The 24,774-nt window shown below is 34.2% G+C and overlaps 2 protein-coding genes across 2 annotated transcripts in view; both read left to right on the top strand.

The window, feature by feature from the left end:
- Positions 1-11,472, top strand: part of LOC132546246 (calexcitin-2-like) — a 19,785-nt gene extending 8,313 nt beyond the window's left edge. Inside the window, exons 2-7 of the mRNA XM_060209954.1 lie at positions 218-334; positions 4,201-4,253; positions 7,833-7,970; positions 9,098-9,233; positions 10,461-10,558; positions 11,353-11,472. Of these exons, the coding sequence (XP_060065937.1) occupies positions 218-334; positions 4,201-4,253; positions 7,833-7,970; positions 9,098-9,233; positions 10,461-10,558; positions 11,353-11,472 (662 nt within the window). The remainder of the gene's footprint in view (positions 1-217; positions 335-4,200; positions 4,254-7,832; positions 7,971-9,097; positions 9,234-10,460; positions 10,559-11,352) is intronic.
- Positions 11,473-22,005: 10,533 nt separating this feature from the next.
- Positions 22,006-23,166, top strand: LOC132546247 (uncharacterized). Its single transcript, XM_060209955.1, has 2 exons — positions 22,006-22,012; positions 22,397-23,166. Exons 1-2 carry the CDS (start codon positions 22,006-22,008, stop codon positions 23,164-23,166), a joined length of 777 nt encoding a protein of 258 aa, XP_060065938.1.
- Positions 23,167-24,774: the final 1,608 nt, after the last annotated feature.

Genomic DNA, 24,774 nt, shown 5'->3' on the forward strand with positions numbered 1-24,774 from the left:
CCTGTAACAGGAAATACAGTCACTACACAGATTCCTCGCCATAAAGTGAATATATTTCTGATTTGTGTTAACGTCACGTGCAAGTTGACTCCTGAATAGAAGGAATATTCTTCATCGTAAAAGAGTTCACGTGACCGTAAACCTACTCTGGAGTCGGGAGCTATTTATTTTTATTGACTTTATAACTAATCCGAAGTTTTAACGTTTTCTGTTTTAGTCTGGACTGGATTCCGTAACAAGAAAAAACAGATGGGGATTGTACTAGGTTTCTTTAATCCGGAACTTTCTGAATTCCAGAAGAAGAAACTGATACACGAGTTCCATTTATTTTTCGGTAAGTGACATGGTCATTACATAGGAACTGCTGAGTTAAGGTTACACATGATCAAAACAACTGAGCCCGTATTCATGAAACCGTTCTCATGCTCAAGCATGAATTTTGTGCTCAAGCCTTATGTCTTGTTTAAGTTCAAAATTAATAAATGAGGCTGATTCTACCAAAGATTTAAAAACAATTTTGAAAGGTTTTCAAGTCAAAGCTATATTCAAGGTTTAAATTTGACATTTGTATTATTTTATATAATTTAGTTGAATTGTAAATAAAAAAAGCTACATTGAGCATAAAATCTATGCTTGAGCATGAGAAAGATTTCATGAATACGGGCCCTGATGTTTACTTAACAATAACTGATTTGAGGTCATCAATGTTATTCTGATGACGTCATACTGGCGGGAAGGCGTCTTTAATGAACCCAAGTTTATCGTAAATCGCCTATTATCCGGAATGTCTCTCCACTTCCGGTCGACATATTACCGTTACTTCAGCAAATATTCCCAGACGGGTACGTACAGTCAGCATTGTACAGACTATAGGATCGCCGCCTAGCGAATGTAGAGCATTGAAATATTGAGGTTGGGATGACACAAGTTGTTTTTTTTTTTAAATAACGCTTAGACAAAGGCCATCAAACATTTCATATATTTGCACCTTACCTGAACATTTAAGTTCAACTCCCGTGTCCAGCAGTCGTGTGGCAGTCGTGACCTGTTAAACTTTTTCTGCTCGTGGTAGATTTTTTAAGTAAATTAGGTGGTATAAGGTTTACAAATAAATCATTGGGACGACCAGCATATGTCACTATGTCGATCGATTGAATCAGAATCAACTGATCTCTACCTACTTATATCGTGTTTTACCAGAATATTAACATCTTATACCAGCTGTCGGCTGCTCTAGTTTTATCATCATGTCGTCTATTGTCATCATGTCGTCTGTTCTCGTCTTATCATCATGTCGTCTGTAATCATCATGTCGTCAGTTCTCGTGTTATCATCATGTCATCTGTTATCATCATGTCGTCTGTTGTCATGTTATCATCATGTCGTCTGTTATCATCATGTCGTCTGTTATCATCATGTCGTCTGTTGTCATGTTATCATCATGTCGTCTGTTGTCATGTTATCATCATGTCGTCTGTTATCATCATGTCGTCTGTTGTCATGTTATCATCATGTCGTCTGATGTCATGTTAACATCATGTCGTCTGTTGTCATGTTATCATCATGTCGTCTGTTGTCATGTTATCATCATGTCGTCTGTTGTCATGTTATCATCATGTCTGTTGTCATGTTATCATCATGTCATCTGTTGTCATGTTATCATCATATCGTCTGTTGTCATGTTATCATCATGTCGTCTGTTGTCATGTTATCATCATGTCGTCTGTTGTCATGTTATCATCATGTCATCTGTTGTCATGTTATCATCATGTCGTCTGTTGTCATGTTATCATCATGTCGTCTTTTGTCATGTTATCATCATGTCGTCTGTTGTCATGTTATCATCATGTCGTCTGTTATCATCATGTCGTCTGTTGTCATGTTATCATCATGTCTGTTGTCATGTTATCACCATGTCATCTGTTGCCATGTTATCATCATGTCGTCTGTTGTCATGTTATCATCATGTCGTCTGTTGTCATGTTATCATCATGTCGTCTGTTGTCATGTTATCATCATGTCGTCTGTTGTCATGTTATCATCATGTCGTCTGTTGTCATGTTGTCATCATGTCGTCTGTCGTCTCATGTCATGTTATCATCATGTCGTCTGTTGTTGTCATCATGTCGTCATGTTGTCATCATGTCGTCTGTTGTCATCATGTCGTCTATTGTCATGTTATCATCATGTCGTCTGTTGTCATGTTATCATCTTGTCGTCTGTTGTCATGTTTTCATCATGTCGTCTAATGTCATGTTGTCATCATGTCGTCTATTGTCATGTTATCATGTCATCTGTTGTCATGTTGTCACCATGTCGTCTGTTGTCATGTTATCATCATGTCGTCTGTTGTCATGTTATCATCATGTCGTCTTTTGTCATCATGTCGTCTATTTTCATGTTATCATATCGTCTGTTGTCATGTTATCATCATGTCGTCTGTTGTCATGTTATCATCATGTCGTCTGTTGTCATGTTGTCATCATGTCGTCTAATGTCATGTTGTCATCATGTCGTCTATTGTCATGTTATCATGTCATCTGTTGTCATGTTGTCACCATGTCGTCTGTTGTCATGTTATCATCATGTCGTCTGTTGTCATGTTATCATCATGTCGTCTTGTCATGTTATCATCATGTCGTCTGTTATATTTTCATGTGTTATCATCATCATGTCGTCTTGTCATGTTATCATGTCGTCTGTTGTCATGTTGTCATCATGTCGTCTATTGTCATGTTGCCATCATGTCATCTGTTGTCATGTTATCATCATGTCGTCTGTTGTCATGTTATCATCATGTCGTCTGTTATCATGTTATCATCATGTCGTCTGATGTCATGTTATCATCATGTCGTCTGATGTCATGTTATCATCATGTCGTCTATTGTCATGTTATCATCATGTCGTCTGTTGTCATGATATCATCATGTCGTCTGTTGTCATGTTGTCATCATGTCGTCTATTGTCATGTTGCCATCATGTCATCTGTTGTCATGTTGTCATCATGTCGTCTGTTGTCATGTTATCATCCTGTCGTCTGTTGTCATGTTATCATCATGTCGTCTGTTGTCATGTTATCATCATGTCGTCTGTTGTCATGTTATCATCATGTCGTCTGTTGTCATGTTATCATCATGTCGTCTGTTGTCATGTTATCATCATGTCGTCTGTTGTCATGATATCATCCTGTCGTCTGTACATATGTTATCATCATGTCGTCTATTGTCATGTTGTCATCATGTCGTCTGTTCTCATGTTGTCATCATGTCATCTGTTCTAATGTTATCATCATGTCGTCTGTTCCCATGTTGTCATCATGTCATGTCATCATATCATGTCTGTTCTCTTGTATTTGTTATCTGTATTCTGTCGTTTGGTGTGGTTTTTTCAGTCTGTTCCGTTTTGATGTATGACATGCGACTTGCCTTCTGTATGTTGTTCAATGAGGTACCCACCAGTTATAGATGACACCTCCTCTAAATGATCCTGGCCCTTCAGTAGTTGTAAATCCAGCAAACAACGAAAAATATTAACACCCTGAACATTTCGTCCTCCAACTCTTCCAACACTTTGAAAAGAGAGTTGATTTTTCTAGGTCGGCTGACTACATTAAAAATTTATTCCTGATGAGGTGTGTAGGTTGTTCAAGATCCTCCATCTTGAATACCCATTAATATATTGTTTTAGAATTGATAGTTTTTACTGGTCGTTTATTTTCCCTGTCGACATTCGTTGACACGCCTGACGGCAAAACTCATTGGTTGATAAATAATGTAAATATGTAAAAATCAATATTTGGTAGCCTTGGAAATGCACTGCAATGTGCTAGATCGTTTTTCTTAAAACTTTCAGAACGCTCCAGCCACACTGAAACGATTATTTGACTGATCAAATTATTTTGAGTGTGTTATCACAAATTATTTCAAAATTATACCGAAAGGGTGATAATAAAGATGTTTCTGTAAAACAGTTCTGTAAGTAATCATGCCTGTTGTTAGCAATGTTGGCGATGCTGTGGTAAATTTATAAATATTTGTCTTTTTCCTTTGTTTTTCTCTCAGTAAAACTTTCGTAATGTTTTACTCAGTATGTATTTGTTCTTAACTATTCTTTGTTAGAGTCAGAAGAACAGGCCTGGGCAAACCGCTTTAGATAACACCACTACGTCAGTCAAGTCATTGTTTTAATCTTTGTTTGTAGATCTAAACAAAGACGGGAACTTGGAATGGAAAGACATGGAAATAGCTAGACAGGTAAGAATCCTCTCTATGGTATGCTGTTCAAAGTAGGTTTTGTCTTCGTCGTTCAGGTCCTGGCGATCACAGAAATTTGTTAAATATTTTTACTTTGATGTTTTCCTAATTTTCAAACGCCTCAACGAGTATTTTGTATCTTAGATATAATTTGCAGTCAGTTTTCCTTCCGGATACACTTGACTACCTTTCCGGAAGTTTTTGTCATTGTTAACTTTTTCATAAGACATTCTTTAAAATTCCTATTTGTATATATTTGTTACTTTGTTGATAAAGTTTCCTTTTGTATATATTTGTTACTTTGTTTATAAATTTCCCCTTTGTATATATTTGTTACTTTGTTGATAAATTTTCCCTTTGTCCATGTTTGTTACTTTGTGGATAAATTTCCCCTTTGTCTATATTTGTTACTTTGTTGACAAACTTCCCCTTTGTATATATTTGTTACTTTGTTGACAAATTTTCCCTTTGTATATATTTGTTATTTGTTGATAAATTTTCCCTTTGTCTATAATTGTTACTTTGTTGACAAATTTTCCCTTTGTCTATATCTGTTACTTTGTTGATAAATTTTCTCTTTGTCTATATTTGTTACTTGGTTGAAAAATTCCCCCTTTTAATATATTTGCTACTTTGTTGATAGATTTCCACTTTGAATATATTTGTTACTTTGATGACAAATTTCCCCTTTTGTATATATTTGTTACTTTGTTGATAAATTTTCCTTTTGTATATATTTGTTACTTTGTTGATAAATTTTCCTTTTGTATATATTTGTTACTTTGTTGATAAAGTTTCCTTTTGTATATATTTGTTACTTTATTGACAAATTTCCCATTTGTATATATTTGTTACTTTGTTGATAAATTTTCCTTTTATATATATTTGTTACTTTGTTGACAAATTTCCCCTTTGTATATATTTGTTACTTTGTTGACAAATTTTCCCTTTGTCTAAATTTGTAACTTTGTTGATCAATTTTCCCTTTGTCTAAATTTGTAACTTTGTTGATCAATTTTCCCTTTGTATATATTTGTTACTTTGTTGATAAATTTTCCCTTTTTCTAAATTTGTTTCTTTGTTGATAAATGATCTTTATCTTTAATGATTGTGTAGCAGTGTTGAAATTTGTAGGATAATACCATCACGACACTGTTGAGAGCTCTTCGAATTTGATTTTCCCTCCAAATATACAGCACAGTATTCAGATACAAAATGTATAACTGGTCATATTTCACGTACATCAAACTATTGCAACAGTAATAATTTATCATTTAGATTCACATTAAACCTATTCTATACATATATACTATATCCAACATATACATGTAGATCTTATCGTCTCAATATATATAGATACAAAGAGAATACAATAAATATACATTTTTAATAAATCGTGGTTTCAAAAAAAAAATATGAAAATACAAAAAGAATATTACCTAATTATGGAAGAGTAAGGAGCGCACTCTTATAAACATCGATGTAATTGTTATGTCAAACAAATAAACAGCAGTTCATGAATAATATTAACACAAAGTACTGTAACCATTTCATATATCAAACCACGAATCAAGAAATATGATCTGAAAATATCAAAGGAAACATATTAAAAAAATAGAATTTAGACAATACGTTTAGTGCAAGTAAGTCTCACCTGTCATAATGTATATCGATCGTCGGGAGTCCAATAGTGGAATATATAATACCGCGCCAAAATGACCGAAACACATTGAGAACAGAGAAAACACTGACCCTTAGTTATTACAACAAGGGCCAATAGATTCAATAAAAACACTGACCAATAACAGAAATAGAAAAAGCCCAACCAAATCACGAGGCCAAAAAGAGAAATTCACAAAATTAACGCTGTGCTATATACATGTACCGAAACAAGACAACAGCTAAATGTCTGCCATAGTTACAATGTTGATAGTTCTGTTTTTTCAGTACACCGTCCTTCTATAGACAATCATTGATAACGCTATTTCTTGAGAGATGTTGGGAGGATACTTCTTACATCATTCGTCAATTTTCTTGATTCTTTTTTTTTTACAGCAAATGTATTTTGAAACTAACAAAGAAAACCAAGCGGTCGACAGGCGGACATCTTGGATTTTGACAGTTGAAATTTGCCATAGCTATTTCTTAAGCAAAGTGGAAGGATATTCCTCTAACGCTGTGTAAATTTCCTTTTATCTCTAGTTGTGCCCATTGGTTTTTTGAACTGATCAAGAAAACAAAATGGCCGACATGTTGTTTTTTTTTTATTTCGACACTTGAAGTTTGGTATCACTATCTTTTTAAAAGTACTGGATTGATCTTTTACATATTCTTGATAAAGATTACCATAGGTCCTTCGTTGTACCCTTATTTATGCTTTCTGAAATTATATGGAAACAAAACGGCTGATAGGCGGCCATCTTGGATTTTAAATTTAAGTTTGTTACTTTATATTACAGCTTTTGGAGAATTGCTAAAATGTAGATAAACCTTTCTCAAATTTCGCACGTAAGCTATCTTTACTCCTTAGGTGTGTGCGGTTAATGTTGGTACTGATTCGCGAAGCAGGAGGGCTGACAGGTGGTCATTTTGGATTAAATTCTTTACTGCTTAACATATTACTTATTAAAGTTCATTAATTAGTCCACATGCAGTTGAATAATACTTCGCGAAATGGGTTTTGGTCCCGTGTTCTCCAATACGTGTCGGACATAGTTCTTTATGACATGTCTTCTTAAAATATTATAAATCTGTATTTCAAAAAATACAAGATGCTTGAAATATTTCAAGTATATATGATTCTTAAAATATTTCAAAAGTAAGAGATATCGAAAAGAATTCAAACATATATGATTCTTAAAATAATTTCTTAAAAATCAAACTTAAAACCAAGTGACCTACAGGGATACCGCGGCGTCCGCCATTCAAAATTTCATATACTTAAAAGCAAAAACTAAAAAGAAGTGAAAAAAATCACTTTTTTTTTACAAAAGTAAATAAAAAGAAAACAATGCTTGGCGGCAAGAGCTCTCTGGGGTATATATATTTGCTATCACAGGTTTCTACAGGAGAATATCATCGTTAAATAACTTAGACAGTAATTGTACCATCCAAAAGTTACATCTAGAGTTGAAAAATCTCTGCTATCTTATCTTACGTCATTGTTGTATAATATCACGTATGATATTGTGATTAAGTAAGAACTATTTGCTCTATGTTTTCTAGACATATACTCACTAGCACAGTTATTTTCTTGACATATTTATTTTTTTTAGTACATCAGTAGCCGTTGTCACTGATGCGCAGACAATATAACAGTCGAATGCGCAATCAAGCGTGAGATTAAGATTCAGTACATAACCCTAAACCTCTCAATTTGCCCCACCCCTAAGCCCCTTTTCTGGCACATTGGATTTCTCTTGTAGATTTTTTCTCAAGATTTCAAACATTTTTTTTCCTTTGCGAAGTCTAAAGAAGAAGTAGACACGGGTTATTTTGATTGTTGAACATAAGGATTTATTTTTATTTATATATCTTCGGTTAATAACATATTTCTGTTTCCGTATTATCATTCCAAAGAAAATATGTGATTGGAGTGGATGGAAGCCCGGTTCAGACAAACACACGAAAACTCACGAGCTTTTCCGGACAATATGGCGGCGTCTTCAGGACGAGGGGGACGAAAACAATGACGGCAAAATAACGATTGAGGAATGGGTGAGAATGTCATTGATTCCTCCCCAGGTTATCAAGGGAGGTAACTCTATCAATAAAAACAGTGAGAAGTGATGATAATGTCATTGATTCCTCCCCAGGTTATCAAGGGAGGTAACTCTATTAATAACAACAGAGGGAAGTGGTGATAATGTCATTGAGTCCTCCCCAGGTTTTCAAGGGAGGTAACTCTATCAATAGCAACAGAAGGAAGTGGAGATAATGTTACTGATTCCTTCCCAGGTTATCAAGGGAGGTAACTCTCAATAACAACAAAAGGAGATATAAAATTGAGGTGATACTATATCATGTAATCAAGGCAGATAACTTTATCAATAATGCTAGGAAAGTGGTTTTAATGACAATGGTTCGATATCAAGTTACCAAGGGAGATAACTTTATAAATAAATACAGAGGGATGTGGTAATAATGAAAATGGTTCTACATTCGCTTGCCAAGAGAGGTAACTCTATAAATAATTTCAGGGGAAGGGATGATAATGACAATTGTTCTATCTCCTACCTATCCTTGTCTGACTGACCAATGTCTGTCTCCTACCCACTTTGTATGACTGACCAATGTCTGTCTCCTACCCATCCTTGTCTGACTGACCTATGTCCGTCTCCTACCCACCCTTGTCTCACTGACCTATGTCTGTCTCCTACCCACCCTTGTCTGACTGACCTATGTCTGTCTCCTACCCACCCTTGTCTGACTGACCTATGTCCGTCTCCTACCCACCCTTGTCTCACTGACCTATGTCCGTCTCCTACCCACCCTTGTCTGACTGACCTATGTCTGTCTCCTATCCACCCTTGTCTGACTGACCTATGTCTGTCTCCTACCCACCCTTGTCTGACTGACCTGTCTGATATGTCTGTCTCCTATCCACCCTTGTCTGACTGACCTATGTCTGTCTCCTACCCACCCTTGTCTGACTGACCTATGTCCGTCTCCTACCCACCCTTGTCTGACTGACCTATGTCTGTCTCCTACCCACCCTTGTCTGACTGACCTATGTCCGTCTCCTACCCACCCTTGTCTCACTGACCTATGTCTGTCTCCTACCCACCCTTGTCTGGCTGACCCATCTCATCATATATATATGTTTTCCACTTATTCATCCCTAGGTCCGTATGTGGACAACATTTAATGAGAACTGTATTAGAGAGGCCAAGAAAGCTGACCCACTCCCCGCTGACCGAAAACTTCCAGACTGGTTGGAATCCTATGTGGAATACAAATTTAATCTGTACGACAGGACAGGTAAGTAATGGCCACTGGTCAGTTTGATACAGAGAACTGGTCAGTTTGTTTCCGGACACTGGTCAGTTTGTTTCTGTACACTGGTCAGTTTGTTTCCGGTCACTGGTCAGTTTGTTTCCGGACACTGGTCAGTTTGTTTCCGATCACTGGTCAGTTTTCTTCCGGTCACTGGTCAGTTTGTTTCTGTACACTGGTCAGTTTGTTTCCGGTCACTGGTCAGTTTGTTTCCGGACACTGGTCAGTTTGTTACTGGACACTAGTCAGTTTGTTTCCGGACACTGGTCAGTTTGTTTCCGGTCACTGGTCAGTTTGTTTCTGTACACTGGTCAGTTTGTTTCCGGTAACTGGTCAGTTTGTTTCCGGTCACTGGTCAGTTTGTTTCTGTACACTGGTCAGTTTGTTTCTGTACACTGGCCAGTTTTCTTCCGGTCACTGGTCAGTTTGTTTCTGTACAGTGGTCAGTTTGTTTCCGGTCACTGGTCAGTTTGTTTCTTTACGTTATTCGGTTTTTATAGGACATCGGTCAGTTTGTTTCCGGACAAAGTTCAGTTTGAAAATGATCCTTGCTATTTTTTTTGTTTGTTTTGGGTTTTTGTTGGATACATGTAGGTTTTATTTCGGACAATGATTAAGTTTTTTTAACAATGTAGAGTTTGATACGGACAATTTATTTCCGGCACACAAGTGATTTTTATTAGGACACTTGTCAGTTTGTTTCGGTGAGTGATCTATTTATTACTAGACACAAGTCTGTTGCTTTCGAATCCTTGTCAGTATGTTCCCAGATATTGGTTTGTTTCTTTCTGGACACTGGTCAATTCGTTTCCGGACATTGGTGTGTTTATTCCGGACACTGGTCAGTTTGTTTCCGGACACTGGTCACTTTGTTTCCGGCCAGTTTGTTTCCAGTCACTGGTAAATTTGTTTCCGGTCAATGGTAAGTTTGTTTCGTTCACTGGTCAGTTTGTTTCCTATCACTGGTCAGTTTTTTTCCGGTCACTGGTCACTTTGTTTCCGGACACTGGTCAGTTTGTTTCCGGTCACTGGTCAGTTTGTTTCCGGTCACTGGTCACTTTGTTTCCGGCCAGTGGTCAAAGTCTTCTGCGGTAAGGTAAAAGATATTTAGATACCAGTTGTATTACAAAATAAACAATCGATGTAAATCATGCGGTAACTAAGTTGCTTATGTAAGGAATTTGACGTAAAGATGTTTTCTATCTTTAACAGGTGATGGAAAGATAGACGCGGAGGAGTTTGAATATGTGTTAGCTGACTTCGGTGTTCCTGCAAAAGATGCCAGACAAGCGTTTCTCCTCTTTTCAGGTGTAAGTCATCCTGTATTCACGAACTGATAGTATTTAGTCTTAACTTTACCATATCAATTAACTTTATATCTTCATCGCAACCTTTGCATAACACGCCGTCTTCGTTGTCCCCGTTCATTCATTACTTCTTAGTTTTTAATGTTAAAAGGAAAGGCATTGGCAGTGAATAGTCAGGACATGATTCGGTTGTATGTAATTTATCAAATCATCGATTATTTTCTTAATCGTTGATCAGTATAGAATAAGTACGATCATTTCGTTTATTTTGTCGATCCGTAATTTTGATCTACCAATCGTGACCATAGATTTATTCATCATGTAAAGAAATAAGTGATCAAACTATACTTTATTTATTAAAATAAATTTCAAGATAACAATGTTTAAGATATGAACGAAGGAAATTCATTGTTCGTGTGATAAGGAATTAATTTCAAGAAATTCGATGTTAACCTGATGGTGAATTCATGCCAAGAAATTCAATGTTAACATGATGGTGAATTCATGCCAAGAAATTCAATGACATAAGAGGAGCTATTCATACAATGGTTTGTATGTTTTCCCCAATTTCCATACAAATTTGTAGTATTTGTAGAGTTATCGTTCTTCTCACTCCTACAGTTACGTGAATGATCGAGGACCGAGGATCGGATGTATGTGTGTGTGTGTGTGTGTGTGTGTGTGTGTGTGTGTGTGTGTGTGTGTGGTGTATGTTCAAAGATTGTCCGATATAATGAATCGCTATCCTGACTTCATTTATTTCTAATATCGACCGACGCATCCTTGCATGTTTACAGAACAATACTCGGAAGGTCGACCTACCCTACTTCCGGGAGCTCTGCACAGACTACTACCGTTCGGACGATCCCGGAGCGCTCGGAAACTTTATAACCGGAAAACTTGATTTCACAAGATGACAGTTGTCGGCGGTGGTTTTCACTACAACAATTATTTGTCCAGAATTATTATTATTTTGGTACTATCTTCCTTCCCGTCTTTGAGGATGTATTTATTTTCAAAATATAATAGGAGAGTTGGGTGGTGCGAATATTTTGATCGGCATTTCCAGCATTTTTCATGCATTCTCAGAACTTCGTTTCATCTCACTTTAAACGTAGTCTTGATGATGTTTACTTAACAACGATCACGTGACGTCATCGGATCAAATGACATAATACCACCTGTTGATGATACCGCTATGGAATGAGATGACACAAGGCTACTGTTTCAGTAAACCTATGTGTCACTCTAATGAAGGTTAGTTGGCTTTCAAGTCATTTTCTAAATACTTATGCCTTGTGAACGCAAAGGGTGTTCTACCTGTAGTCCACATGTACTTAAGTATGCTATGGATGGGCGATTTTACGTACAGCATTTAAAAAAAAAATTGTTTTTTGTGGCTCAATTTTTGTGGGTTTTTTTTTTTTTTTTATCAGAACTGAAATATAATTTCGGGGACACTTGATTCCGTTGTAAATATAGCGCAATAAACTGCACATACAAATACTACACAGTTTCACGGATTCGTGGACTGATGAGTACTCACGACGAAAATATATCCCCCACGAAAATTGATGACTCCACAGTATAGTCGTTATAAATTTTGATGTCTATTATTGATTTTGAACAATAAATGTGGACTTTTTTATACCGTTTTCCATAAGACTTTGTTCATATCTGTATTACAGTATACAACTAAATACAAACACATTATAAGATATGTTTGAGAAACACAAAATAAGATATGTCTGAGAAACACAACATAAGATATGTTTGAGAAACACTATACAACATATGTTTGAGAAACACTATATAAGATATGTTTGAGAAACACTATATAAGATATGTTTGAGAAACACTAAGCCATCAACGGCTAGCCTTTCGTGTGACTAACATGACAACTCCGAGACCAATTTGAGTTCAAATTTGACAACTTAAAATTTTATGACGAAAACGAAGAAATGACAACCTTTTTAGTGTTTTATAAAGTCCCGTAACTCATCCGATGTCTTATTGGTATATACTGTACAAAACAATATACAATGTACCAAAGGTTAAAACATGAGAGCAAAAGTTTTATAGAAACGCTAAAAACAGAAAAACAGATCATTCTCTGTGATTAAAATACACCAGACCAGAGCCTATAGCGGGCTACCATCGATCTTCGATCTCCGGGGTATAAAAATAATTAATATTTTGTTCCTAAAATACCTACAAAGATATAAGATCAACCCAGTTTAACTGACAGATTTTTTTAATGTGTGAAAATATAAATTACATGTTATTACACACAGTCTGATAAATATAAATTACATGTTATTACACACAGTCTGATAAATATAAATTACATGTTATTACACACAGTCTGATCAATATAAATTACATGTTATTACACTCAGTCTGATAAATATAAATTACATGTTATTACACAGAGTCTGATAAATATAAATTACATGTTATTACACAGAGTCTGATAAATATAAATTACATGTTATTACACACTGTCTGATAAATATAAATTACATGTTTTACACACAGTCTGATAAATATAAATTACATGTTATTACACAGAGTCTGATAAATATAAATTACATGTTATTACACACAGTCTGATAAATATAAATTACGTGTTATAACACACAGTCTGATAAATATAAATTACATGTTATTACACACAGTCTGATCAATATAAATTACATGTTATTACCCACAGTCTGATAAATATAAATTACATGTTATTACACACAGTCTGATAAATATAACATCTTATTACACACAGTCTGATAAATATAAATTACGTGTTATTACACACTGTCTGATAAATATAAATTACATGTTATTACACAGTCTGATAAATATAAATTACATGTTATTACACACAGTCTGATACATATAAATTACATGTTATTACACTCAGTCTGATAAATATAAATTACATGTTATTACACAGTCTGATAAATATAAATTACATGTTATTACACACAGTCTGATACATATAAATTACATGTTATTACACACAGTCTGATAAATATAAATTACATGTTATTACACACAGTCTGATAAATATAAATTACATGTTATTACACACAGTCTGATAAATATAAATTACATGTTATTACACAGTCTGATAAATATAAATTACATGTTATTACACACAGTCTGATACATATAAATTACATGTTATTACACTCAGTCTGATAAATATAAATTACATGTTATTACACACAGTCTGATAAATATAAATTACATGTTATTACACTCAGTCTGATAAATATAAATTACATGTTATTACACAGTCTGATAAATATAAATTACATGTTATTACACACAGTCTGATACATATAAATTACATGTTATTACACACAGTCTGATAAATATAAATTACATGTTATTACACACAGTCTGATAAATATAAATTACATGTTATTACACACAGTCTGATAAATATAAATTACATGTTATTACACACAGTCTGATAAATATAAATTACATGTTATTACACACAGTCTGATACATATAAATTACATGTTATTACACAGAGTCTGATAAATATAAATTACATGTTATTACACAGAGTCTGATAAATATAAATTACATGTTATTACACACAGTCTGATAAATATAAATTACATGTTTTACACAGTCTGATAAATATAAATTACATGTTATTACACTCAGTCTGATAAATATAAATTACATGTTATTACACACAGTCTGATAAATATAAATTACATGTTATTACACAGTCTGATAAATATAAATTACATGTTATTACACTCAGTCTGATCAATATAAATTACGTGTTATTACACTCAGTCTGATAAATATAAATTACATGTTATTACACTCAGTCTGATAAATATAAATTACATGTTATTACACAGTCTGATAAATATAAATTACATGTTATTACACACAGTCTGATAAATATAAATTACATGTTTTACACAGTCTGATAAATATAAATTACATGTTATTACACTCAGTCTGATAAATATAAATTACATGTTATTACACTCAGTCTGATAAATATAAATTACATGTTATTACACAGTCTGATAAATATAAATTACATGTTATTACACACAGTCTGATAAATATAAATTACATGTTATTACACACAGTCTGATAAATATAAATTACATGTTATTACACACAGTCTGATAAATATAAATTACATGTTTTACACACAGTCTGATAAATATAAATTACATGTTATTACACACAGTCTGATAAATATAAATTACATGTTATTACACACAGTCTGATAAATATAAATTACATGTTATTACACACAGTCTGATAAATATAAATTACATGTTTTACACACAGTCTGATAAATATAAATTACATGTTATTACACACAGTCTGATAAATATAAATTACATGTTATTACACACTGTCTGATAAATATAAATTACATGTTTTACACACAGTCTGATAAATATAAATTACATGTTATTACACACAGTCTGATAAATATAAATTACGTGTTATTACACTGTCTGATAAAAATATATATTCTAAGTCTCCGCCATTACTGTCCGTGTACGCTTTTGTAAGCTTTCTGATGTCATAGACCGTGGTAACTGTTCCCGAACTTTTTTTAGATCGGTTTTTTATTTCTTTTTCCTTATAAAATTTATTAACGAGAAAATTTAAGGTTTTCCGCGCAATATCGTACATTCTTCACTCAGAATATATAAGTAATTTTCACTCATCATACGGCTTGGCACACGTGAATGATAAAGATGTTGTGTCACACCCCGGGAATATATATGATACTCAACGGGAAACCAGTCATTACCCGTCATTTCAGACAAGTTTCCAAAATAGCATGGCGTTCAATGAAGTCAGATAGTTTGACGTTACGCTTGACAACACGGCGACGCCATTTTGAAAAGGCCACTTTAAGTTGTTTTAAACCATTTTTATAACATTTTTGCCACTAAAATAAAGAAAATATCAAATTTATCAAAATATAGTATCATCATTTCACGAATAATTTAGGACATCATCACTAGAAGGTTGAATAACTTGATATTAATCAAATAACTCCTGAGTTTTATCTCTGGTTTGCTCAAGTTCATTATATAAAAACATTTTTTTAATAACTTTCACTTATATTTGATTTTTTTTTTTTCATTTTTTAATGAAAGAAATACAACGAAAAGAAATTTAATGTTTCCCGTTAGATACGTTTTCTTGGTATGACAGTTTTTATCTATATTTTTTGTTTATCTATTTTAAACGGGGAACCATTAATTTCATCCATCTACATGTAGCAAACACGTGTATGATATTAAACGGGGAACCATAAAATACATCTATCAGGCAAATATGTATAGAATTAACGAGAAACTATTAGATACAGAATGTTTCTTCTATCTTTCAAACAAATATATGATATTTAATGGAAAACCTTTCAATATACCTTATCTTTTAAATGAATGTATGATATTAAGCGCGAAGTCATTAAATATCCCCTATCTGTCAAATAAATGTATGATATTAAGCGGGAAATCATTAGATATCTCCTATCTATCAAACAAACGTATATCATTTTATGCAAACCTTGCACCCATCTTATTTAGACAAAACATGATACCTCTGTTTCATGCGATATCATTGTGTTAGAAATTGATGGCTAAGTCCATTTTGTTATCAAACAATCTGGTATTTATTGATGAACTTTACGGAAAATTCGACAGACTTATCAGTGTAAAGAGTACTGAAATTTGGGGTGAATTTATATATATATATACACTATAAGGTGACTTGTCATATATACGCCAGTGTTTCACATCCATTAAACGCCCCAGCATTACGTACTAAGATCGCTGAGACCGTTAACATCCTAGACATCATAATTATGTCAATTTCTGACAGACTGACAGCGCGGACAATCAACAGGCGGTGTCTATTTCACCCATCGTGTCTAATTATAATCATACACTCTGTCGCCTTTCCAATCTAACCTGAACACTCCGTCATAATCTCGCAACAATCACCGGCCTAGATTTCTTCTGTCATCTTGTCATAGTATGTGAGGTAAAGCATAATATTCAGATTTTGAGGAATAATATAATTTCTCTAATTTGAAACTTGCTTTCTATGTATTTTTTGAAAGAATAATTTTTACATGTTCATAGTTACTTTTTTGTGTGAGAGGCGTAAATTGTTTCCCGTTGTCGCACACCTTTCGCGCAAAGAAGATGATTTATGATGACGTTGGAATTATTCAGGCTACTCGACACTAGGCCGCACCAGTGATTTGATGACATCCGAGAAGTGAAAAGCCTTTAGAACCCTTTCCTTTCGAACTCGAGGCAATTGGATTAAATACTGTTGGATTAATTATCGAAGAAAAGTGTTTTCCGATGTAAGAAAACTTGTGAAATATTATTCATAAAATGTAGCTTAGTTTTTCTTGTATATTGTGTTGGGATAATCATCTCCAGTAATGTGAAGTTTGATACACATTTTTCGCTGGAATAGGAATTCATCAAATCGAAAAAAAAAATTGGATATTCCAGCGTTTTAAAAGATTTGAAATCTATTTCAAAGGTAAGTCTTTCCTAAGTATGATATGGACATCTTGTCTATAATTTGCTTTAATACAAATCGTGTAGCAAATATTACGCTCTCAAAAAAAATTATCCAAAGTTTATTTGAATATTCGTTTGTGAAGTGTGAAAGAAATTGAAACAAGATAAATTTTCATTTATAGAAACAAGATAAATGTGAAACAAGATGAGTGAAACAAGATAAATGTGAAACAAGATGAGTGAAACAAGATAAATGTGAAACAAGATGAGTGAAACAAGATAAATGTGAAACAAGATGAGTGAAACAAGATAAATGTGAAGCAAGATAAATTTTAAACATGATAAATGTGAAACGAGATAAATTTTAAACATGATAAATGTGAAACGAGATAAATTTTAAACAAGATAAATGTGAAACGAGATAAATGTGAAAATGGGTGTGAAACAAGATGCAGTGTTGTTTCTCTATTTACTTTCACCTTATTCTCACTTGTTTTTTTTCTATGGGGATAAAGTTTGTTTATATATGTATCAAACAACAGTTTACTTAAAGGCAGTCGGTCGTTTCATCTTTTTATATTTAACAAAATCCTACGTTTTTTTTTTACAGTTTTATTGTAGAAAGAATCTCCATAAATCAAAGTAAGTTTTGGTACTGAAGATTTATAAATACTTTGAGTGTCAACTTCGCTTTGAATTTTCCTTATTTTTCAGTTTTAGTACTTAAACAATAAATCCACTAGAACTGAAAGTATCAATTTATTGATATACAAAGGGATACCATTTAAAACATATTAGCAGTCTATCTAAACAGCATCAACACGTGAACACACGCGCAGTTAAACGTCTTCTAAAACATCTTTTAAAGTACCTAAAAATAAGAGGTATATAAAGATATGCTCTACATACACACAGTTTTATCATGGTCATTATTCCAAATCTTGATGTCGATAACTTTATTCAGTGTTTTGAAAGACATTTTCTGAAAACGTCTGACGACACTTGCCGACACTGTTAAGATAGACTCAAAATGGTTGATAAGTGAAGACATTTAATTAACATGTACAATGTCGATTTCGACATATAAATATATATATATATATATATTCAAAATAAATATAGACAACACGAACCCGCAATACTGCGATATATCGACTTAAATCTTAAAATTCGACGAGGAAGATCACGCGCTTAAGGAATCTTCAAACACCAGAAAATTTTGTTCCTGGCCGCCTTTTCGCAAGCAAAAGAAACTACCGATCCTTCAATTTCTGATGATAGTTACTGATGTCTTAGCTATATTCACACCTGTTAAAATTTGTGACTGCATGACGTCATTTCCGCGAAGAGAATGAAGGTAAGAGGAAGGTGACACATTGTATATGTTAAATGAGCATCATTTCTTGTCCTGACTTTCGGACAATTTGAAACTTTTTTATGATAATCTATCACAAAAAATAGCAAGGTATTCTGCATTGCAAATTCATCGAAAGGCATATTTACATAAAAATACATTACCGTTCGTGTATGAACACATATTTACACACGTTTACCAGTGTTTACATATCTTTTTACTTACGATACACGTGTTGCTGTGAAAGGGGCACATATAATAAGACTCCCTATTCCTAATGTCACTGATATCGACCTGTATACTATACACACACATACCATAGTTCACATGTGTCAACACGTCAACTATGATGAACAATTCGATATTTATCGTGATTTGTGTTAAGGCTATATGCCACGCACGACACTTTATACCGGAGTTTGTGTTGGGGTTTTATACTATACATAGCACCTTGTACATGGGTTCGCGTTGAGGCTAAATGCTGTACATGTCACTTCATACCACGGTTTCTGTTAAGGCAATATGCTATTAAATGCCTCTTTATACCACGGTTTGTGTTAAGGCTATATGCTATACATGCCTCTTTATACCACGGTTTGTGTTAAGGCTATATGCTATACATGCCTCTTTATACCACGGTTTGTGTTAAGGCTATATGCTATACATGCCTCTTTATACCACGGTTTGTGTTGAGGCTATATGCTATACATGCCTCTTTATACCACGGTTTGTGTTAAGGCTATATGCTATACTTGCCTCTTTCTACCCTGGTTTGTGTTAAGGCTATATGCTATACATGCCTCTTTATACCACGGTTTGTGTTAAGGCTATATGCTATACATGCCTCTTTATACCACGGTTTGTGTTAAGGCTATATGCTATACCTGCCTCTTCATACCACGGTTTGTGTTAAGGCTATATACTATACCTGCCTCTTTCTACCCTGGTTTATAGTAAGGCTATATACTATACCTGCCTCTTCATACCACGGTTTGTGTTGAGGCTATATGCTATACATGCCTCTTTATACCACGGTTTGTGTTAAGGCTATATGCTATACATGCCTCTTTATACCACGGTTTGTGTTAAGGCTATATGCTATACATGCCTCTTTATACCACGGTTTGTGTTAAGGCTATATGCTATACCTGCCTCTTCATACCACGGTTTGTGTTAAGGCTATATACTATACCTGCCTCTTTCTACCCTGGTTTATAGTAAGGCTATATACTATACCTGCCTCTTCATACCACGGTTTGTGTTGAGGCTATATGCTATACCTGCCTCTTTATACCACGGTTTCTGTTAAGGCAATATGCTATACATGCCTCTTTATACCACGGTTTGTGTTAAGGCAATATGCTATACATGCCTCTTTATACCACGGTTTGTGTTAAGGCTATATGCTATACCTGCCTCTTCATACCACGGTTTGTGTTAAGGCTATATACTATACCTGCCTCTTTCTACCCTGGTTTATAGTAAGGCTATATACTATACCTGCCTCTTTCTACAACGGTTTGTGTTGAGGCTATATGCTATACCTGCCTCTTCATACCATGGTTTATAGTAAGGCTATATTCTATACATGCTACTTTATACATTGGTTTCTGTTAAGGCTATATGCTATACATGCCTCTTTATACATTGGTTTATGTTAAGGCTATATGCTATACCTGCCTCTTTCTACCCTGGTTTATATTAAGGCTATATGCTATACATCTCACTTCATACTAGATGTACCGTTCCTGGCCCCATTGTATTTGTGTTACAATTAATATATTCTATACCTATCCATTTCACCGTGTGTTGTTTTCATACAGGATTTCTCATTATCTGGTATACTGTAGTGTAATTTGTATCTAAGTTAAGGGGTTATGCTATGTCTGACACATTAATATTGTAGCCTGTTTAGAAATGCAAAAAAACGGAGCGACCATGATACATAGGAAATGCACGCATGTTTAAACCGTGTGTGATATTGACAGTGAGTTAATACAATATACATTTATAACTGCTTTTATTAATACTTTCTATGTATGTTATAACACACGCGAGTGTATTAGAGCAACATAACTCTACGTTACAACCTTAAATGAAATGTGATAAGAATTAAAACTATTGTTCCTACATTTTATAAATATTACGGAACTCCACTACGAGGTATAACTTCTATAAAAATGTGATAAGAATTAAAACTATTGTTCCTACATTTTATAAATATTACGGAACTTCACTACCTGGTATAACTTCTATAAAAATGTGATAAGAATTAAAACTATTGTTCCTACATTTTATAAATATTACGGAACTTCACTACCTGGTATAACTTCTATAAAAATGTGATAAGAATTAAAACTATTGTTCCTACATTTTATAAATATTACGGAACTTCACTACCTGTTAAAACTTCTATAAAAATGTGATAAGAATTAAAACTATTGTTCCTACATTTTATAAATATTACGGAACTTCACTACCTGGTATAACTTCTATAAAAATGTGATAAGAATTAAAACTATTGTTCCTACATTTTATAAATATTACGGAACTCCACTACGAGGTATAACTTCTATAAAAATGTGATAAGAATTAAAACTATTGTTCCTACATTTTATAAATATTACGGAACACCACTACGAGGTATAACTTCTATAAAAATGTGATAAGAATTAAAACTATTGTTCCTACATTTTATAAATATTACGGAACTCCACAACCTGGTATAACTTCTATAAAAAGGTGATAAGAATTAAAACTATTGTTCCTACATTTTATAAATATTACGGAACTCCACTACGAGGTATAACTTCTATAAAAATGTGATAAGAATTAAAACTATTGTTCCTACATTTTATAAATATTTCGGAACTCCACTACGAGGTATAACTTCTATAAAAATGTGATAAGAATTAAAACTATTGTTCCTACATTTTATAAATATTACGGAACTCCACTACGAGGTATAACTTCTATAAAAATGTGATAAGAATTAAAACTATTGTTCCTACATTTTATAAATATTACGGAACTCCACTACGAGGTATAACTTCTATAAAAATTGTGATAAGAATTAAAACTATTGTTCCTACATTTTATAAATATTACGGAACTCCACTACGAGGTATAACTTCTATAAAAATGTGATAAGAATTAAAACTATTGTTCCTACATTTTATAAATATTACGGAACTCCACTACGAGGTATAACTTCTATTAAAATGTGATAAGAATTAAAACTATTGTTCCTACATTTTATAAATATTACGGAACTCCGCTACCTGGTATAACATCTATATAATTTAGTGACATATTTTCATGTATAAACATTTCTTAAGCACATATGTCTGATAATTCATCATGAATGAGAAATGTCACTTAATGTAACATCGCCCCACTGATCTCAGTGAGAACTAGAAAATCTTAAAGTATCACTGCATAACTTTGTATGAGAAGCCATATTTCATAAATCACTTTAATGATTGGGCAACCATGCGTGACGGATTTAGAACACCTAAAATAGAAATGATTTATCAATTTGGCTTATGATGTCAGGCAAGTTAGATTGGGCTATATTTGTGAGTTTGTTTTCTTGGTTTGTCGAAGCTCAATCGTTCGCGTTGTTGGTTCGGAACAGAAGGCCAGAAGTAGCGTGGCTGTTGTTTTTGCGTGATGTTTGAAAAGTTCGGACAGCATTTAATGTTTGATTTTGAAATGATACTTTAGCGAAAAAATTCATCAAAGACGAGGACACCAATTCCATGTGAATTTAATTTTAATTTATGGTTTATAAATTAAACAAGAACAACTATCGGTACATACAGTAGAAAATCTTTGTTGAGTCCGTTGATAATGGAAGTTTTAAGAAAAATTCAAAGCTGGAGAAACAAAGCTGGTAAATGTATACACATGTGAAAGAAGGAGCTTCCTCGTAAATAGCAGTCGTTGTCCGAGCAAAGCAGGGCTTCGAGAAAAAAGGCCTCCGAGCAAAGCAAGGCTTCGAGAAAAACAGGCCTCCGAGCAAAGCAAGGCTTCGAGAAAAACAGGCCTCCGAGCAAAGCAAGGCTTCGAGAAAAACAGGCCTCCGAGCGAAGCAGTGCTTCGAGAAAAACAGGCCTCCGAGCAAAGCAGGGCTTCGAGAAAACAGCCCTCCGAGCAAAGCAGGGCTTCGAGAAAAACAGCCCTCCGAGCAAAGCAGGGCTTCGAGAAAAAAGGCCTCCGAGCAAAGCAGGGCTTCGATAAAAACAGTCCTCAGAGCAAAGCAAGGCTTCGAGAAAAATAGGCGTCCGAGCAAAGCAGGGCTTCGAGAAAAAACAGGCCTCCGAGAGAAGCAGGGCTTCGAGAAAAACAGGCCTCCGAGAGAAGCAGTGCTTCGAGAAAAACAGGCCTCCGAGCGAAGCAGGGCTTCGAGAAGAACAGGCCTCCGAGCGAAGCAGGGCTTCGAGAAAAAACAGGCCTCCGAGCAAAGCAGGACTTCGAGAAAAACAGTCCTCCGAGCAAAGCAAGGCTTCGAGAAAATAGGCGTCCGAGCAAAGCAGGGCTTCGAGAAAAACAGGCATCCAAGCGAAGCACGGCTTCGAGAAAAAACAGGCCTCCGAGCAAAGCAGGGCTTCGAGAAATATAGACACGTTGAAAGGATGAAAGATGGGAAAAAGAAAAAAAGAAGATCTTGTTTGGTCAAACTGAGGATGTTTCATGTTTTATTTTGAAAAGTACGCTTTGAAAAAAAAATGTGGCACAGGAAAAAATACTCGTAAAAAATGTTGATAGTTTTGAAGCATATCATTTTTCGTCGTCGATTTCAGTTTTGTACGTTCATGTTCACTCTGAAGGAGACGACTAAATCCTTACTTAACATTATACGTTTTAACAAGTGACAAATCAATTAAGCGTATCCGGAATGTATGCTTGTGTTCAAACAGCTTAAAGATAGCTAGGTTGTGTTTTTGTCTGTAAGTCAACAAGTTTACTCAGACTAGGCGTGATTTACGGGAAATTTAACCTCTAGATTGTCTTAAAAACCACAAATAAAAAGCACAAAAATGCGATTTCTCCTTGTAATATTTGGGATGATCTTTGTAACGAAGAAAATGAATTTGATTAAAAAACAAAGAAACTTTAATATAGTTGAAATAATTTTTTTTTTCATTTTGTTAACGACGAACACAATTATCGCTTTGGTTTTATAACATGGAAAAAAAGGAAATGCAGGATGTTGACATCTTGTTTATGAAGTAAGTTTTTGTGTTGATTGCGTTTTTTGACGGAATATGTGTCTGTTTTAAAGTGATACATCAATGTACAACAAATAAACGCGACAGTTAATTAATTTCTATTTGTCTATTTTTTCCCCTTAAGTAGGAAATCGTTTAATCTTCGTTGTGCACCGCTTCACGTGCAGGTGTTCAGCATACGACAGTTGTTTTTTGCTAAATCTTACTGCAAAAATACAGCAAGGTACAATAAACAAAGTGTAGAAAAACAATTATAATATACAAACAAAAAATTCAGTTTTTTTTCAGTAAAATCCTTTTTATAAAGAAAAATGTTTTCTAATCTGTATAAAGATCAAATCCTCACTGAACATTACTTTTCTGATAATTTGTCGACAAACATACATACACACACACACACATATATATATATATAAGACCGCCTTAATATGGCAGGAAAACTTCACTTTTGACCCTTCACCCTGGAATCAAATAGAGACACGCGAGAAAAAACTCTAGAAAATTCTCTAAAACGCATTATAAAGTGTTTATTATTTTGATGGATTTTGATCTAAGATAGAATTTTATGTTTATAAGGTTGTACTTTAATAATATTTTTAAGTTATTAGAGGTATTTAAAAAGATTAAAAGTTGTTTAGGTACTGGTTCCCTATCGGCGGAACCGGAGTGCAGGTGGAGGTTGGCGATGGCTGTGGGCAGTGGGTGGGGGAAGGGGGTGTTGGGGGTGGGGGTCTATATATGAAGGTTCCCTCCGTTTGTCCAACTTGGCTCAAACGTGTGTAACACCAAAATTGGTCAGACTTCTGCCGGCTTCATTTCTTAGACAAGTATTAGTTTCGAGGTTATTGAGTAAAGGTGAAAGGTCAAAGAATATATTCTATGGAGCGTATTATTCTTCTATGGGGCGATTCCTCTAAGAAAACGTATTCTGTTTGGCGCGGTAAATTGGTAAACATAGAAGGTAATATAAAATCTTCATATCTACACGTCAGTCTTATCATCAAAATTTACTGTAGAACCATCTTTGTACGTGACATAACAACTTCAGAAAACTAATTCAGATCTTAACTTTGTGTCTTATTT

The sequence above is a fragment of the Ylistrum balloti genome, unplaced genomic scaffold, assembly GCF_031769215.1.
Source record: "Ylistrum balloti isolate Yb309-2 unplaced genomic scaffold, AGI_CSIRO_Ybal_v1 Utg369880, whole genome shotgun sequence".
NCBI classification, from domain to species: Eukaryota; Metazoa; Mollusca; class Bivalvia; order Pectinida; family Pectinidae; genus Ylistrum; species Ylistrum balloti.